Consider the following 16,713-nt stretch of genomic DNA (forward strand, 5'->3'; position numbering starts at 1 on the left):
AACCTTAGCCACCATGGCTAACATCTTGCGATTTGCTCCATTCTGATAATAACCAAATGGGCTTAATAAGAGGTCACCTCCTCGATCTCTATCTTCAAGGCTCGAAGATCAAAATGAAAGAAGAGCAAAAAAAGGAGGGGTGATTTTTTATCCATGGGCCAAGAGGCGCGATAGATTACCATGTGATGGACGTCAGAGGCTCGAAGTCCACTTAATCCCAACACGAGCTTAGTCAGTTCAAAGCTACGTAGAATCATGGGGATGCTATGGGTTTTGGTGGTTGGTAGGCAGGATGACAGAAAGCTGGTGGCTCAGTAAAAAGCTATGCGATTCTTCAAAAAATTTCCTGAATAACATTAGTTGGGAGCAGGAAATGGAAGGGAATCAAGCAGCTGACCGTTACTCCACACATTGAACATAAATCTGTTGAATCTAAACGAATCCACTACCACAAATCCAGCACAAATCTCTTCCCTCGAACCAAACAATAATGATGATATAACTTCACAGTATGAAAATTGAGAGATTCGGAGCATCAACAAGAACCGAGTCAACTGACGACACAGGAAAATAACTTCATCTATACAAGGAATAATCAAAATCTATCAGGCAAATACCATGCATTGGGGGCAGTAAACCGAGCAGAAAAGGTACCATGGTAAAGCATCCAAACAAAAATGATGATATATATAAACTGTAAAGGTAGAAGCAAACTGGATAAAACAGCGAAAATACACACAGAAGAGAAATGGCTTTCCCTAAACAAAAGCGAAGCTGGATAATCACTACCGAGAACTGGCTTTCCCAAGCAACAAATAGACTAAACCTGACTAACAGTTGTTTCGTTATTATTACTCAAGTAATGAATTTGCAGCATATACATAGGAAATTTATTCAGATAGGCAACACCTCTTTCTTGATCTATATTACATCAGTCAAGTTCACCGCTAAACTGCCTCTTGTATCATTGCATTCATCGACAAGAACCGACCAAAGCACAAGAGAATTTCATTGAAAAAACATGTCCAATTGGCAGAGGCATTATTTACACATCAATAGCTATTTAAACACAAGTTAGTGAATATGTTGGGTTGCATCTACAAGGCAGAATCAGAATTTCAGGTAACAAAAGAAAAATCTATCAGGGGGATCATACTCCCAATTACATAGAATGTATTGCAATCAATTGCGCAAATTAACCCCCATTTCTACAGCTTGATAAATACTATTCCGTAAGAGGATAGCATGACTGCATGAGATAAACGAGGCACAGAGGATGATGGAACAGACAATGTCACATGGATTTGGAAGAAACTAAACTCTAGTATTATGATCAAACTAGACATAAAGCTACGAGGCAAAGAATCTAAAAACAGTTGAGACATAAGCTGTAAGTTAAAACTAAAACTGGATGAAACAGAAAATTCAAACTCCAGAGAGAATTAGCTTTCACAAATTGGTGAAAAAAGTCAAGTCAATCGCACAAGTTCTCTATTCCTCCAGAAATATTTTCCCTATGAACCAAGACAGCTAAACAATTCCAAGCAAACTCTTGCATTCATTATAACTTATTCTTGTCTATCGCTAAGCTGCATCTACAAACATACACATTTACCACCGGAAGATTGGAAAATGAAGGATAGAAACCTATCTAAAAAGCTCATGTAGATAGGATAATACAAGTTCTATCTATCAAATAAAAAAAACAAATGAAGCGTAAAATTCTACTTTTCATCCATCCGTCCTCGTCCTATAACTCGAACAAAACTCATCAAAAGAGATCAAAGAAGTGCCTAAAATATGAATAATTTTTATCCCAAGACATAAATTAAATAAATTCTCCATCACTAAGCTTCCATCTTTACCTAGGCACAAGCACATAACTCTTCAAGTAGAATCATACACCCAGCACAAACAAAACAGATAACCAAATTCAATAAACTAAAAAAAAACAGAAACACAAAAAAAAAAAACCAAATGACCAAACAAAACAGTAAACACAACTAGCAAAAATACCCTCGATAATAAAGTAGTAAATCACCGTAGAAAACATCCTTAAGCATCCAGATACCATAAAATTAGACAAAAACATAAAATGAGATCTTTCGGAAACTTAAAAAAAACCCAAAAGAGCAACAATTTCTCAATCATTCAGAAATCTCAACATCACCATCAGTAATCTCCTGCTGCAAATCTTTTGGATCTTTCCCATCAACAGTACACCCAACAGAAACACAAGTCCCCAAAATTTCCTTCACTGTCCCACTCAGATCCTTCGCCATCGATCTCACACTCATAACCTTAGCAATCTCAATAACATCATCAAGAGAGATGTTCCCATTATGCTTTATGTTCTTTGTCTTCTTCCTGTCTCTCTCTGGCTCCTTCAACGCTTTGATAACCAAAGCCGCGGCTGAGGGCACCACGGTGACCTTGGCCTGACGATTCTGGACGGTGAGCTTGACGGTGACACGGAGGCCCTTCCAGTCCTTGGCGGTTTCTTTGGCGATGTCTTCTCCTATTTTCTTGGGAGAAAGTCCGAGGGGTCCGATTTTGGGAGCGAGGGAACTGGCTGCACCAACTTCGCCGCCGGTTACCCTCACGTAAACGTCGACCACCTGAGATGGGTCAAACTTCGGCGGCATCTTTGCTTCTCTGTTGCTGCTTGCTGCCTGATGGAAAGAGAGGGAGATAAAAGGGTTTCACGAAAGTAGACGGTTTATATAGATATAGTGGCGGCTAGGGTTTTGGGCGAGTGCAATACCGTTTCTAGCCCTAAAAGATGGGTTTTTTCTTGGACTTTTGATCGGACTAAAAGGAAACAAGCTGTTGGTTTTTTTTATGTTTTTTGAGATTGTTTCCCTTTTTAAAATAAATACTCGAATTATGAGTTAAAAAAGTAATTCTAGTTAGTTTGAGTCTATTAATTTTCTATTTTAAAATAAAAATAATATTATTAAAATAAAAATATATTTTTAAAAAAATCAATTAAAAAAATAAAAAAATAACATAAATCAATTAGGGTTAATTTACTAAACTCGGGTTAATTTACTAAACTCGTGACTCAAATTATTAAATAAAAATAATTTTATAAAAAAATAAATTGAAATAAATTATAAATTATAATTTTTTATTAACTCAATATTAAAAAAAAAATTAAAAAACATTTTAAATCAATTGAATTAGTCTATCAAACTACAGTTCGATTTATTAGTGTAGAATAACTTCATAAAATCCCTAATAAATTTAATATTAAAAAATAGAGTTAAAATGAAAAATAATAATTAAAAACACAAAAAAAAAACCCTCCTCTTGTAGTGTTTTTTTTTTTTTAAATTAAAGCAAGATGACTCGATTTTTCTTTTGATCATGAGATGACTTGATCTTAGCACTGCATTAAGTAAATATTAGGTAACAAAAGGTTGGCCTCTCATTTGTCTCCAAAGATCCATATTAAAATAATATGATGTGTGTGTATGTATATATATATATCAAGTGTTTTAGGAACACGTAAAAGGAATCATTCATGCCTCCCCATGATTCTTTCCTCTCTCTTTTCCTTTGATCATACGTCCTCCGATAGGTTTAGCCATAATTAATTCTATCCTCGATTCAATCGCATATATGTAAGCATGTGTAAGGAAAATCCATACGTTTCATATATTCCAAAAATTCACAAGGAATTTATAGCAGTTTCTCCAAGTAGCTCAAACAGAAAAGAAAATGGAGGCGAGGATGATTAGGTCTCTCTTGGTTGCTTTTGCAGTGGTGGGGATGAGCACTCTGCTGTAGGCTGCTCTATCTTGGATTGCTACCCAACTTGCTTCCTTCCTTCCATATGTCCTCTCCCACCAAAAATCTGCTCTCGATGTATCCTCCAAGCAATTTTTAACCAGATCAACCAATTTTTGTTTCTTCAAACCGGATCAATTCACACCTGGATGTATCCTCCAAGCAATCCAGATTTTAAAACAATGCTAAAAACTCTTCCAAATGTTATTCGTGTCATGACCTCTAGAATATCTTTGCTTTGAGAAATGGCACGATGATTGGATTGAAGAGATGAATTTGATATCAAAGCATAGAACAAGGCTCGAAAACCCAAAGACAAAACCCAAATTGAGTGAGTTCCAACAAGCAAACCTATTCTTACAAGAAAAATAACCAAGATGGCCTAACTCACGCTAGACATGGATCTAACGACCTAAACCCCTCCTCTGCGTTTTCTCTCTGATTGTTCGGTGCCTGAAAAACCCTTTACCCATCAAGAATCAAAGAAAACCGAGAACCCTCCACTCTCTCAAGCTTTGAAGCCAAAAGAGAATTATCAGCAAAAACACTAAAGATAAAGAGAGATGCAAGAATCTCAAGAAAGAGCAGAGTATACTCTTGTTGCAAGGAAACCCAGTTTTGGTCTCCCAACTGGTTGTCCAATCTGCTTGCCTCTTTTCATCTACCTCAAATTTTCTAACTTTCCATTCCATTTGGTTTTCAACAACACTTTCCCTGATTCAGGTATTCTTTTTTGGGCTCTTATTTTCATTTAATGTTATTCATGTTTGTAAGTTGTTGTTCTGGGTTTCTGCTTGTTTTTTTTGTTGCTGCTAGTTTACCTTGTGTTTGTTTTCTTTGTTTCCATTTTGTTGAAGTTTTCTTCTTTTATGTGTTGATAGGCCTGAATCACTAAGAAAACATAACTCATTTCTTTAGCAGAGTTGTTTTCACAGAATGAATGTGAATTTGATCATGTTAAGATGGGCTGTGATCATTTTCAGTTTAACTGAGTTCTTTTGGATATCTGAAAGTTGGTATTTTGTTGTTCAGTGGGAATTTTAGTGTGTTTTGGGACTCGGTGTATGGCGAGTATTCGGAATAAATGAGGCTAACATATTGTCTTAAAGAAGGCCATGGTCATAAATAATAGGGAAGGAGTTAGTAATTAGCATTCAAGATTGGATCTGCATGACCAGGACTGTTTTTTATGGATATTGGTTTTTTGATTGACAAGAAATGGCAGCTGGTTTTTAATGTGTGCATGCTTTGTTCATGTTGTCATATATGTTTGTTTTCTCAAATATATAATGCAAATATCAAAATTGTCTTCAAAACACTTATCTGACTTTCTGTTGGAGATCAAATTCCATATAGTGAATCAGGCACTTATGTGGCCTACAATGACGAGAATGGTGGGGTAATCAAAAGTTTAAAGGAAGATGGTATTGTTGATTTGGACACTGACTTCAGCTCGCTCCCAGAATGGATATCAATGAAAGCGATGGTTAGCACCTGGCTTGCAGATGCAATCATGTATGAACTCTGGGTGGGGTCTGATGGAACCTCTGCCCGAACAATTTATCACTCTGGCCTCCCTTGGTTGATAGGAAAGGCTCTATTAATGAAACAAGTGCACGTTGTTAAGCAGCGACTTGGGATAACTAAAGAAAATGCTGAACGAAGGGAAGCAGAGGTTACACTTCTATCGTTTATGATCTTTTTCTGCAACTTGTTGATATCAAATCTGCGCACATACACTAGTGTTAGAAAGCATACACCTGTGGAATGATTTTACCCGTTTATATATTGCTTCATTTTCTGTTAATTTTCCTTGACCATGGCCTTGCAATATTTTTATTTTAATTTATGGATAGATCTACAAGAGAGCGAAAATTGCATATGGAGCTTTGTCAACCACATTAGGGGATCACACATTTCTTTTTGAAAGGTGTTTCTTTTTTATATCTTGGTTAATATATACATTTTTCATTTTTTACCTGAAATCATCTAAAGATATTTTGGTTTTTATGTTTTGAATTCAAATTTTAAGTTTGAGGTCTTGACTATGCATTGATTATACACCCAACTTCATTTTTCTGTTTGTGCAGGCCATCTAGTTTGGACGCATATTTCCTTGGGCATGTCCTTTTCACTCTTCAAGCATTTCCTGTGAGTCACTTTACCAATTGTCATGATCTGTGACCTGTGAGAGCTGAATGCTGGCATTTGTATGGCGAGAACAATTATTTACAGCTGAAAATGTGGTAATACATGACCTGGGATGATGGTGCAAAAACAATTACATCATTACCATTCACTCTCTGTAGTTGAATGCCCTGATGACAAGCATCGCTATGGTTATTACATGTGGCCTTGCTGTAAATATCTAACAATCAAGTCCTTCTAATTTCTTTCAAGACACTACAGCAATCTATGCTGTTATAAAACACATTAACATCAATTTTATTTTTTCCATTTAAAAACTCTCTTGAAGCCATTTTCTGTTAACATAGTTTCTACTTATTTGATTTTCACGTGATCTGCTATTGTTATTCTGTCTTGGCACAAAGCATTTGAGTTTGTTGCTTCACTTGTCAAATATTTTCAACTCTTATCCTTTTATGTGTTCCATGCCATTAGGAATCATCGATGCTGCAAAGTGCACTCTTGGAGCATGGTAATCTCATACGATATGCTGAAAAACTTAAGACAGATTTCATGGAGGCTGGATCGTCTTCTTCTGTCCCGCAATTCCTTTCAGATGCTTCATCAACTTCAACAAGACGTCCTTCAAATTCAGGCAAGATATTTTCATCTTTTATTCTTGTGAATATTATATTGGTCATCTGATAGTGTCTTGAGTTGTGGATTTACTAAACCAAACCAGCCTACAGATCATGTTTTAGTCATCATCAAACTAACAATTTGTTGTTTAAGATGCTTCAAGAAAAATAAAAGCCATTGGGAAATAAGAGGTCAAAAGGTACCATCCATGTCTCGTTTCTTTCAAATAGAATTTCTAACTATTTTCATGTGTTTTTATCACTAGGCTCAAAACCTAAGAAGCAACCCAAGAGGGAAAGGACAGAAGAGGAGAAAACTTTCAGAAGAAGGGCAAGATACTTCTAGTAACACAGGTAGTTGCGGTTTTAGTCTTTCTATCTGTCATGAGCAGTAATGATTTTTCTGAGGTGGAGGTTGATGAAGATGAAGATGAAGGCTTCAGTTATGACTGAAGAAGCATTCATTTTTTGACAAAGTTGTATTTTCCTTGACAATTTTTTTCCTCATGACAATTCAGTCATGGACATCACTGTGAGAAAGATAGTTTCCTTTTTACCTTTCATTCTTGTATTCCATGTAAAATTTTTGAAAAATAATCATCCAACAGTTGTAGGTTGTTAATTGTGAACATTTCCTTAAGCACAGTGATAGGTGGTTCAGACTTCAGAGGAAATTGTGGCCAAAGTAGTTGGATTCTAATCATGAAAATTCAGAAACTCTCCGTGCTGCAGGAAATAGCCCTTGTAGTTATTGAATTTGAATCCACTGTAAAAAAATCACCCCGTGAGCACTCATTCATTCTCATTGATTCACTTCCAATTCCTTCCTGTTTCTGCTAGAACTCGGGAGCACTTGGCAATGGCATTCTCCCATTACTTAACATATTCTGCATATCCCTCTGCAGAACCAATAGCAAATTCAGTAAGAGAGCTGTTTGCAACTGACATTCCTGCACAAAGTACCTTCATGGGAATTTCAGCCATTTTGTCTGTAGTCATTACATCTTCTACTTCATCAACCTCCACCATTTCCATACTTCTGCCTCATTCAACTGACAACACTGCTCCAAATCTCTTTGAACGGATTGGGACCCTTTGTGTATCGCCTCTTAGCTGCTGTGCATAGATAAAACCCATTCCAGCAGCAAAAATAAATACATTGAAATTCTATGCTATAATCATGGCCTTGAAAACTAGGGACGCTCAGAATGCATCATTCAAAAAGTTATGCAGAAGATTTGAGATCTACCCTGACTTCTTGGTAGAGTTTCTTCTCCCGGGCATATAATCTGTCAAATGTTGATTGGTGACTACATGAGAACATGCAAGAAATCAAATTGGTGTTGCAAGAAAAAACCTTTTTTTAAATCAAAACAATGATGGTAACTATCTATGCAATGCCTGTTGTGTCCGAAGACAGTACAGGACAAGACCTGCCTCTTTTCTACCACCCTACCACCTCCCTCTTTCCAACCTCAACTTCCAAACCCAAAAAGAACATCATCAAACCCTAACTGAAAAGCTTTTATCTCTGATAAAACAATGCAAATCGAAAAACCTATGAATTTTGTGTTGAATTGTATTACAAGCTGAAGTCTTTAGGCCTAAAAGCAAATAATTTCACATACCCTTTTTTGTTTATAGCGTGAGGGAATGTTTGGGGTTTGGTTAATGGAAAGATTGGTCATTGTCTGGTGTTTAAGGCTGGTTTGGATGGTGATGAGCATGTAAATCATTCTTTGACTACAATGGACGCAAGGTGTGGTGAAATGGGGTTTGCACGGAAGGTGTTTGATGAAATGGGTGACAGAGACTTGGTGTCGTGGAATTCGATGATTTCAGGGTATTCTAAGATGGGTTTTGCTAAAGAGGCAATTGGGTTGTTTATGGAAATGAGGGAAGAGGGGTTTGAGCCAGATGAGATGACGTTGGTGAATGTTCTTGGGGCGTGTGGGGATTTGGGTTTGGGGAGATGGGTACGTGGAGGGGCTTGTTTTGGAGAAGAAGATGGAGGTAAATTCGTATGTGGGGTCTGCCTTGATTGACATGTATGGTAAGTGTGGGGATTTGATATCTGCGAGGATGGTCTTTGATTCAATGCCAAACAAGGATGTTGTCACTTGGAATGCCATTATCACATGGTAATTAGATCGGTTTTATACTTTGTAATTGTCACATATAGTGGAATTGTGTTTATTTTTGTTCCTTTAAACTAACTTGAAATTTGAATTCTTCCTAATTAATCAGCTATGAAATAAAAACCACACAAATATATGAAATTTGTAAATGCGTTTCAAGTTAATATGATTTTTTTTTTGTTCAACTATCACTTCATATGTGTGCACAGAATGGAGCTTCCAATGAAGCAATTGTACTATTCAATGGAATGAGAGAGACAGGTCCTAATCCAGATAAAGTCACAATGATTGAAGTATTGTCTGCATGTTCCACAATAGGGGCCCTTGATTTGGGGAAATGGGTTGAGACACATGCATCAGAAAGAGGTTTACAGCACGATGTTTATGTTGCGAGTGAATTAATTGATATGTATGCAAAATGTGGGAGCTTGGATGATGCACTCAGGGTTTTTGAGAGTATGCCTCATGAAAATGAGGTCTCATGGAATGCCATGATTTCTGCTCTTGCTTTTCATGGGCAGGCCTTGGAAGCATTATCATTATTCAGACGCATGTCAAAGGATAATGGCACTGTTCACCCTAATGACATCACTTTCATAGGAGTACTTTCTGCATGTGTGCATGCCGGATTGGTTGATGAGGGCCGTCAATTGTTTGAATCAATGAAATTGTCATTTGAATTGGTCCCAAAAGTCAAGCATTATTCTTGCATGGTTGATCTTTGTGCGCGTGCAGGACGTCTGAGCGAAGCTTGGGACTTGATCAAGAAGATGCCTGGAAAACGAGATGAAATTGTGTTAGGGTCATTGCTTGGTGCCTGTCAGAGGCGTAGAAATGCAGATGTTGGTGAAAGGGTCATTCAATTGTTTCTAGAGATGCAATTATCTCATCTAAGATATATGCAAATATGAGAAGGTGGGATGATTCTGCAAAGATGCGGCAATGTGGTGTCTCTAAAACCCCTGGCTGTAGGTGGATTGATGTTGGAGCTCGTGCTCATGAATTTCATGCTGGTGACAGCTTACATCATCATTCGGAGAACATATACCAATTGCTGAATGAGGAGATGAAGAGAGAAGGTCACATTCCAAATATCGGTTGCATATAGAGGTGGAAAAGTTGAAAACTTGGTGGCCTCTTTCAGTCATTGACAGTGCATTCGAAGGGATTATATCTTTTGGTTGATGACTACAGCCAAAATGTTGAATTGTAAGTTGTGTTCTTAAGAGCTTGAGCAAGGATCTCTATCTTGCTGATAGAAATGTATCGTTTACCCTCGCATGAGTATGTTTCTGTAGAATGAAAATGGTTGTTAGATTGTTACATGCATTTGCTGTAAAGTAATGCAAGTTCATTGCGGAAAGAATGCTAAAACTATATTTTTTTCAGAACATAAGGAGGGAATGCAGGGGGAATATTGGTGGATTGAAATAAAATGCACTTGACACCTTTTAAGTTTTTAAGGGATGCCATAAATCATTTTCAATAGTCCTCTAAGCCATAATGTTGTTTAGTTTCTGAACAGACTTCACTTGGAATCTGACAAAACCCAATCTACGATTAGAACTTATGCAGAAATTGCCTCATAACGCGACTCCATATCTATTTGTCTTTCCCTAGTGGGACCTTGTAATTTCATAGTTTATCAAACATAGGAAAGTTGTTTCCAGAAAAGTGGTTTTCATGAAACAAATAAGGTCAGTTTAGTTTTTTAATGATCCCTTCTTTGCTTTCTTAACTTTCTCCTTGTTGTGGCAATTGCAGCTGGAAATATGATAAAGCTAAAGGACATGCTAGGAAGAGAAGAAATGCATTTTGATTTGTCAGTGTTTTAAGCAAGTGGAAGTGGAGGTAATTAAAGATTCTAACAAGAGACTTAACTTTATTTTCATGCTTTCTTTCACCAGAACAGTCGATACCTAGTCTAAGCGTAATCAAATGACTTTAATCAAGCATTGCAGCATATGCTGGACGTTTGAGATTAGAGTATTCAGAAGTGGAGATGAATTGTTATGTGGAATCTCGAGACTGCTTTGATTCATTAATTTGCTCAGTACCGGGTGGTCATCCATTTCAAGTGGGGAGTGCCATATGGGCAAGGGTCAGCCCTGAAGGGATTCGTTCTCGACATTACCCTTTGATATTAGCTGGGGAACTCAATCTAAGACAGCTCAATACTCTCAGTTACTGAAGTTGTAGATCAAGCAAATTATCGAAGTGCTCACAAGCTTATATACAATCAGTGAAATAAATTTGAATTGATATTTGTGTTGTAATGTCTTCCCTTTAATATTAAATATTTTTGGATATTTATGTTGTAAATTTGAATTGATCATCCATAAAAATCAAGTAATAATGTAATATACAAGGAAAGTAAAAACTCATGGAATTGAAAAGCTCCATTGTATAAAAACCCACAAAACCAAATGGAACTGTATAAATTAATACAACATCGCTTGAGAATGCTTTTAAACTTGTTTAAATCTTAAAACTAGAATACACAACGATGCACCAAGTCTTGGTACCATCAAGGCTATGAAAACCCAAACTTGGATAAAATGGGAAGATTGTCCACCAGAAAATAATAGCAATTGTTGATGCTCACCTCAATAAAGTGAAACCAAGCTCGTCGCCAATATGGATTTATGTATAGAACTGCTCCTATCACCAGCAACACCATGATGTATGTAACCCAAAAGGTCACATAGAAAACCTCCATATCTATGAAGCCACCATTATCTTTATTGTTTGTTGAAGTTGGCGTTAGTGATGGTGGCATAGCCGCACCACATATTTTGGGTAGCGGTTCTCCACAAAGAAAAGGGTTGTCCTTGTAGCAACTCTCATCAAACGTGGCAAACTGTGCAACTCTCGCAGGAATCTTACCGGACAAATTATTGTAAGCCACATTAAAAACTTCTAGAGAAAATAGTTCAATAAGTCGAGGTGGGATTTCTCCATCCAATTTGTTGTAGGAAAGATCCAAGCTCTCTATTTCCTTCAAGTTCCAAAATGTTGGTGGAATTGGTCCGGTCAAACTATTGTGTGAAAGGTTCAATGCCTTGATCATACTGAGGTTTCCAATTTCAGGAGGAATCTCTCCTGTGAAATTGTTGAATGAAAAATCAATTCCCGTAAAGTACTGGATAATGCTACCTCTATAAGAAAGGGATACATTCTTCGTTGTAAACTCAAAGGATTGTTGTGATGAGGACATAGAACTACGAGAATTGTATTGTTGTGGGAAAGGATGAGTAGATATCATCCAAGAGAGGATGTTACCAGAAAGGTGATTGTGAGAAAGATCAATCAAGGTTAATTGGTCCAACCTGGATAATTGAAATGGGATTTCACCTTCAAGATTGTTATAACTCAAGAGTAGAAATCTCAAGTTAGATAGCCTGTCAATCCATTCTGGAATTGTACCAGTTAAATTATTATGGGAAAGATCTAATGTGAATATCTCAAAGGAGTCATAAAATGTCATTGCGATCGGCCCTTGCAACTTATTTCTAGACAAATAAACATATCTCAAATTTGAAGAAGTGCCGAATCTAGGTGGTAAACGACCAGAGAAATTGTTCCTTGATAAGTCCAAGAATTCAAGAGAAGACATATTCCCTATCCATCCAGGGATTTGCCCTTGCAAACTGTTGTTTGACAGGTCGAACGCTTGCAGCGAGCTAATGTTACCCAACGAGAAAGGAATGCTTCCATTGAAACCATTGTCAGACATAAATAAAACTTCTAACCCTGGCAAACGAGCTCCAATTTCTGAAGGGATTTGGCCTTGGAAGTGATTCATGGATATACTTAGGATTGACAAATTCACACGAGAAGTTTTTGGCAACAAGAATGGACCCAAAAGAGAACAGTTTTCTAAATAAAGTTCTTGTAGGTATGTGTTGTTCTCAATCAACCAATTTGGAAACTCTCCCTTTATTTGGATGTTTGTAAGATCCAAATATCGGAGGCTGAACTGATGGTAAAGGAACCTGGGAAATGCTCCGGCACCTTGTCCACGACTGCTCAAATAGAGGGACTCTAACTGGAACTTTGGGCTCAGATTATGATCATCTTCTTCTGCATATATTTCATTACCCGAACCATAAAAAGACTTGAGTTTTGAAAGGTTGTATAATGGGCTCAATGACATAGGGATCTTCAAGTGATTGGAAGAGAGATATAATCGTTGAAGGGAAGTCAAATTTGCCAGACACGGAGGCAAGAAACCACTAAGATCATTGTCGCTCATATATAGCACTTGGAGATGATTTAAGTCGCATAGGCCTGGTCACATTATAATTTAGAGAAAATTAAAACTCTGAATGTCTAATAGAAAATATATAACCTATAAAAAGAGAGTAAGAGTCATCAACCTTACCTTGGGTTGTAGGTATTTGGCTGTTTAGTTTACAGCTCGACAAGCTTAAAGTTTTGAGAGAGGTCATCGTTCCGATGGTTTGTAAGATGTTGTTATCGAGAGTATTGTCACTCAAATCCAAGTATTCCAAGTTCTTGAGATTAAGGAAGCCTACCACAATAAATTAAACAAGAAATTATAATCACGTAGAAGGAATTAATTATAAAGGAAATGAAAGAGCAAGAGTGATCAACCTTACCTTGGGTTGTAGGTATTTGGTCATTTAGACTGCAACCCATCAAGTTCAATGTTTTAAGAGAGGTCATTGTTCTGATGGCTTGGAAGATGCTATTATTGAGAGTACTGTAACTCAAATCCAAGTATTCCAAGTTCTTGAGATCAAGGAAGCCTGCCACGATCAATTAAACAAGAAATTATATTAGCGTAGAAGGAATTAAAATTAGAAATAATTCATTACTTATTAATCATGGCTAAAAAAACTAAAAACATAAGGTAAGTGTATAAATTGTACTATCCATTTAAGAGAAGGATTTTTTATACGTCTAACCCAAAAAATAAAAATACACCATTGTTAATTTATTCTCCTCCTAAAAATAGCACTCTCTATGTATGAAGTTACCTTTTCATTAACGAAATTATTGTTATTGATTTTATATCTTATTTACATTACACTAAAATGGTGTTGAGAGAGAGAGGAAGGGGGCAAAATTAAATTGAAATATTATTTATATTAAATGGATGGTAGAATTTTAAAATAATAAAGATTTCAATTGAGTTAATTTCTAAATTTGAGATTTAATTGTCTCTCCAAGACTTGTTTGATAGGTTGCTAAAACATAAAAGAGGAAATCTATACAGACACCTAATTGTAGCTAAGCTAGTATAGAAAGAAATAAAATGATCAATGATAAGTAATAGTGGAGTTGAAATTTGTTAATTTACCTCCAGAAGGTACAGCGCCATTAAGTTCTCGCAATGACAGATTTTTTAGAGAATGCAGTGCTCCAAGGCTTTGAAGAGAGTGTTCATCTAGAGAACAATCGTCCAGATACAAACTTTCCAATGAGCTTAAATTTTGCAACTCTGTTTGTTCAAAAGTAGCAAATTAAATTTTTCAATTAAACCCAAATATATAAACATCAATATATATGTAATATAACTTACCATCACCTAATATTCTTCCTCTAAAATCGTTGGATCCCAGATAAAGTTTCGTGAGGTTTGGGAATGCTCGTAATGATTGCAGTAACTGGAAGCTACTTCCATAGATTGTGATATTTTCTAGCCATAAAGTCTTCAAGTTGCTTGGACCTGCAAGTTAGTTAGGGAAGAAACAAGAATAATTAATATTATCTTCATGATGCTACCAGCCAGGTAGGTAATGTGAGTGTGTTACTAATTACCTCTTGATGCTACCAATTTGTTGATATTGTTGCCGCTCAGATCCAAGTACTCCAAGCTGCTCAAAGATTCTTGATATTTATATATAAAAAATAAATTAATACAATACTCATTAATTGTGTTTTTTGAAATTAAATTTAATAGATAATTGTGTTAATTAAATTTAATAATTATACAAATAATAGTATATAAAAAAACTAACCTTTCAAATCTATTGACCCCTCCAGTCTATTATAATCTAAATACAGTGATTTGAGAGACGGAAGCCCCTCCACAAATGATAGAATACTGTTATTGAAGCTATTAGATTCCAAGTCAAGGATCTCCAAATTGCTCAATTTCTGTAACTCATAACCACCTATATAAACAAATAAAAAATAAATAAATAAAGACTTCATGTAAAGAATAAAAAAAAGATATTATTGGAGTAACTTAATTATTATCGATGAAGAGGCATGTAATTGGCACGATGAATTCATGTAAAGAGGTTGAAAGAAAGATTATAATTTACTACTTGTCCATTGCTTCCATCATCACTGGCTTAGTGTTCGTTATGAATATGCATTTACAGGTAAAGCTGCAAGGAGATGATTATATTAATAATGTAAGGAATTAAACAAATTACTCCTTTTTACTAATTAAATATGCTTTCTATTTTCTTCCAAAATGATAGTAATTAAACAACACCTTATTTGATTAATTCTAAAAAAATACAAAAGTAATATAAATATTTTGTAATACTTAAGAGAGCAAACCTTTGTTCTCAACCCAACCAGCTATACGATTATCCATCAAGATGAGACTGTTGAGTTGTTGGAAAGGAAGAAACAAGGAGGCATTTAAGTACCAATCTCCCAGCTCCTCATTCCTCACGCTCCAAAGATCGAGTTCGGTGACTCGACCTGTACTGCTGTTGCACCCAATACTTTCCCAATCACAACAGTGAGCGTCAGCTTTTATCCAGGAGGGAAGGGAGGTGCCGTTGGGATAGTTAAGAGAATCTTTGAGGTGCAAGAGAGCGATCCTCTCTTCCTCCAAGCAACCAAGAGGCACCCATCCTTGCAGCGAAACCGTTATCACTAACACCGTGAACACCTGAAGGAACAGCCCCATCTTAATATATATATATCAACTATTACAATATTAATTGTTGCAAATGGCAGCGAGGAGGTTAAGGCTTTTATAGAGGACTTCACGGACCCATGCCGTGGAAAAAACTGCATAGCTAGTTGTTTTAAAGAATTCCACATCATAATGAAAACAATTAATCTCAGTAATTTTAAAAAATATCTTAATGAATAAATATATATCCACTTCATAGTCTCTCTTGTTTTTTTCTTAATTTTTCGATATTTTGGCCAATAAATATTAATAAGAGAAATCCTACTAATATATATTTTTGTTTTTGCTGTGAATAAATTTAAATTTCCAACGCTGGCTGTTGTTGTAGTCAATTTTTCCATCTAAACTGCGGTAAAGGTTATATTACTAACTCTTCAACATTAAGTAAAAAAATCTTAAACATTTTCCATTTTAATTTTAACATTTAGGGTTTAATATGAATCTTTCCTGATTGATTTGATGCCCTTTTTTTTTTCCTACCTAACTCTAACTTTTTAATATTGTTTTCCTACTAAACACTAATTTGTTTTTTTAGTTTTAATATGCTAAAAGGTTGTGAGAATAAGTTTGAAACTGTATTTTTTAAAAATATTAATTTTTTTATTTAAAATTATTTTTTATATTTTTTTATCTTATGATATGTTAATATCAAAAATAATTTATTTTATTTTATTTTAGTACATAGTTCACAGTATCTGAATTGATTCATTTAACATTTATCTTTAATATATATATAATCTCTTTGTTTCTTTTTATAATATTTTTAATATAAATATCTTTTAGGAAAAAATGTTCTCTTGGACCCATCTTGAAGAAAAATGGATGATGGCACCATCCAACGGACCCATCTCGTGGAAAAAAAAAGGGATGATGGCACCATCTTGAGGAAAAATGGATGATGGCATAGGGCGGCAGTGTCCTCTTCATCACATTCCTTTTGGTTTTGATATTATTAAGTATCTCGCGTTGATTTTTTTTTACCTGCCAAGACTTTACTCTTCATTCAGATGAACTGTTTAAAAAATTATATTTTTTTAATTTGTTTTTGACAATTTAATTTTAATTAAAGACCCATTGATTTTTATTTATTATGAAAAGATAGAATTGAATG

General features: G+C 35.6%; 5 protein-coding genes across 7 annotated transcripts; 3 read left to right on the forward strand and 2 right to left on the reverse strand.

Moving 5' to 3' along the window:
* Nucleotides 1-1,994: 1,994 nt before the first annotated feature.
* LOC18109584 (60S ribosomal protein L12) lies at nucleotides 1,995-2,704 on the reverse strand. The gene has a single exon (XM_052448987.1). It carries the CDS (start codon nucleotides 2,643-2,645, stop codon nucleotides 2,148-2,150), a length of 498 nt encoding a protein of 165 aa, XP_052304947.1. The 5' UTR covers nucleotides 2,646-2,704; the 3' UTR covers nucleotides 1,995-2,147.
* Nucleotides 2,705-3,498: 794 nt separating this feature from the next.
* On the forward strand, nucleotides 3,499-7,179 carry LOC18109582 (mitochondrial outer membrane import complex protein METAXIN). 3 transcript variants are annotated; one of them, XM_024593413.2, is made up of 6 exons: nucleotides 3,499-4,515; nucleotides 5,133-5,467; nucleotides 5,649-5,722; nucleotides 5,883-5,943; nucleotides 6,415-6,574; nucleotides 6,824-7,179. In XM_024593413.2, the coding sequence occupies exons 1-6, from the start codon at nucleotides 4,356-4,358 to the stop codon at nucleotides 6,901-6,903; spliced, it is 870 nt and encodes a 289-aa protein (XP_024449181.1). In that variant the 5' UTR covers nucleotides 3,499-4,355; the 3' UTR covers nucleotides 6,904-7,179. The 3 variants fall into 3 exon arrangements, 1 of the variants encoding a protein (XP_024449181.1); XR_008058071.1 differs by lacking the exon at nucleotides 6,824-7,179 and having other exon boundaries at nucleotides 3,500-4,515; nucleotides 5,883-6,038; nucleotides 6,415-6,563; XR_008058070.1 differs by lacking the exon at nucleotides 6,824-7,179 and having other exon boundaries at nucleotides 3,500-4,515; nucleotides 5,883-6,152; nucleotides 6,415-6,554.
* Nucleotides 7,180-7,416: 237 nt separating this feature from the next.
* LOC18109583 (pentatricopeptide repeat-containing protein At2g34400) lies at nucleotides 7,417-9,034 on the forward strand. Its single transcript, XM_052448880.1, is given in 4 exon segments — nucleotides 7,417-7,656; nucleotides 8,099-8,533; nucleotides 8,535-8,698; nucleotides 8,905-9,034. Coding segments are annotated over 4 exon segments (840 nt in total). The 3' UTR covers nucleotides 8,906-9,034.
* LOC112326110 (pentatricopeptide repeat-containing protein At2g34400-like) lies at nucleotides 8,980-10,886 on the forward strand. The gene is made up of 3 exons (XM_024593418.2): nucleotides 8,980-9,572; nucleotides 9,668-9,774; nucleotides 10,657-10,886. The coding sequence occupies exons 1-3, from the start codon at nucleotides 8,980-8,982 to the stop codon at nucleotides 10,884-10,886; spliced, it is 930 nt and encodes a 309-aa protein (XP_024449186.2).
* Nucleotides 10,887-11,081: 195 nt separating this feature from the next.
* LOC112326109 (receptor-like protein 13) lies at nucleotides 11,082-15,616 on the reverse strand. The gene is made up of 8 exons (XM_024593414.2): nucleotides 15,236-15,616; nucleotides 14,683-14,838; nucleotides 14,483-14,551; nucleotides 14,244-14,390; nucleotides 14,022-14,162; nucleotides 13,318-13,467; nucleotides 13,080-13,229; nucleotides 11,082-12,985 (listed from the first exon to the last, which is right to left on the reverse strand). Exons 1-8 carry the CDS (start codon nucleotides 15,591-15,593, stop codon nucleotides 11,229-11,231), a joined length of 2,928 nt encoding a protein of 975 aa, XP_024449182.1. The 5' UTR covers nucleotides 15,594-15,616; the 3' UTR covers nucleotides 11,082-11,228.
* Between the last annotated feature and the right edge of the window lie 1,097 nt (nucleotides 15,617-16,713).

Source organism: Populus trichocarpa, chromosome 18 (assembly GCF_000002775.5).
Source record: "Populus trichocarpa isolate Nisqually-1 chromosome 18, P.trichocarpa_v4.1, whole genome shotgun sequence".
Lineage (NCBI taxonomy): Eukaryota > Viridiplantae > Streptophyta > Magnoliopsida > Malpighiales > Salicaceae > Populus > Populus trichocarpa.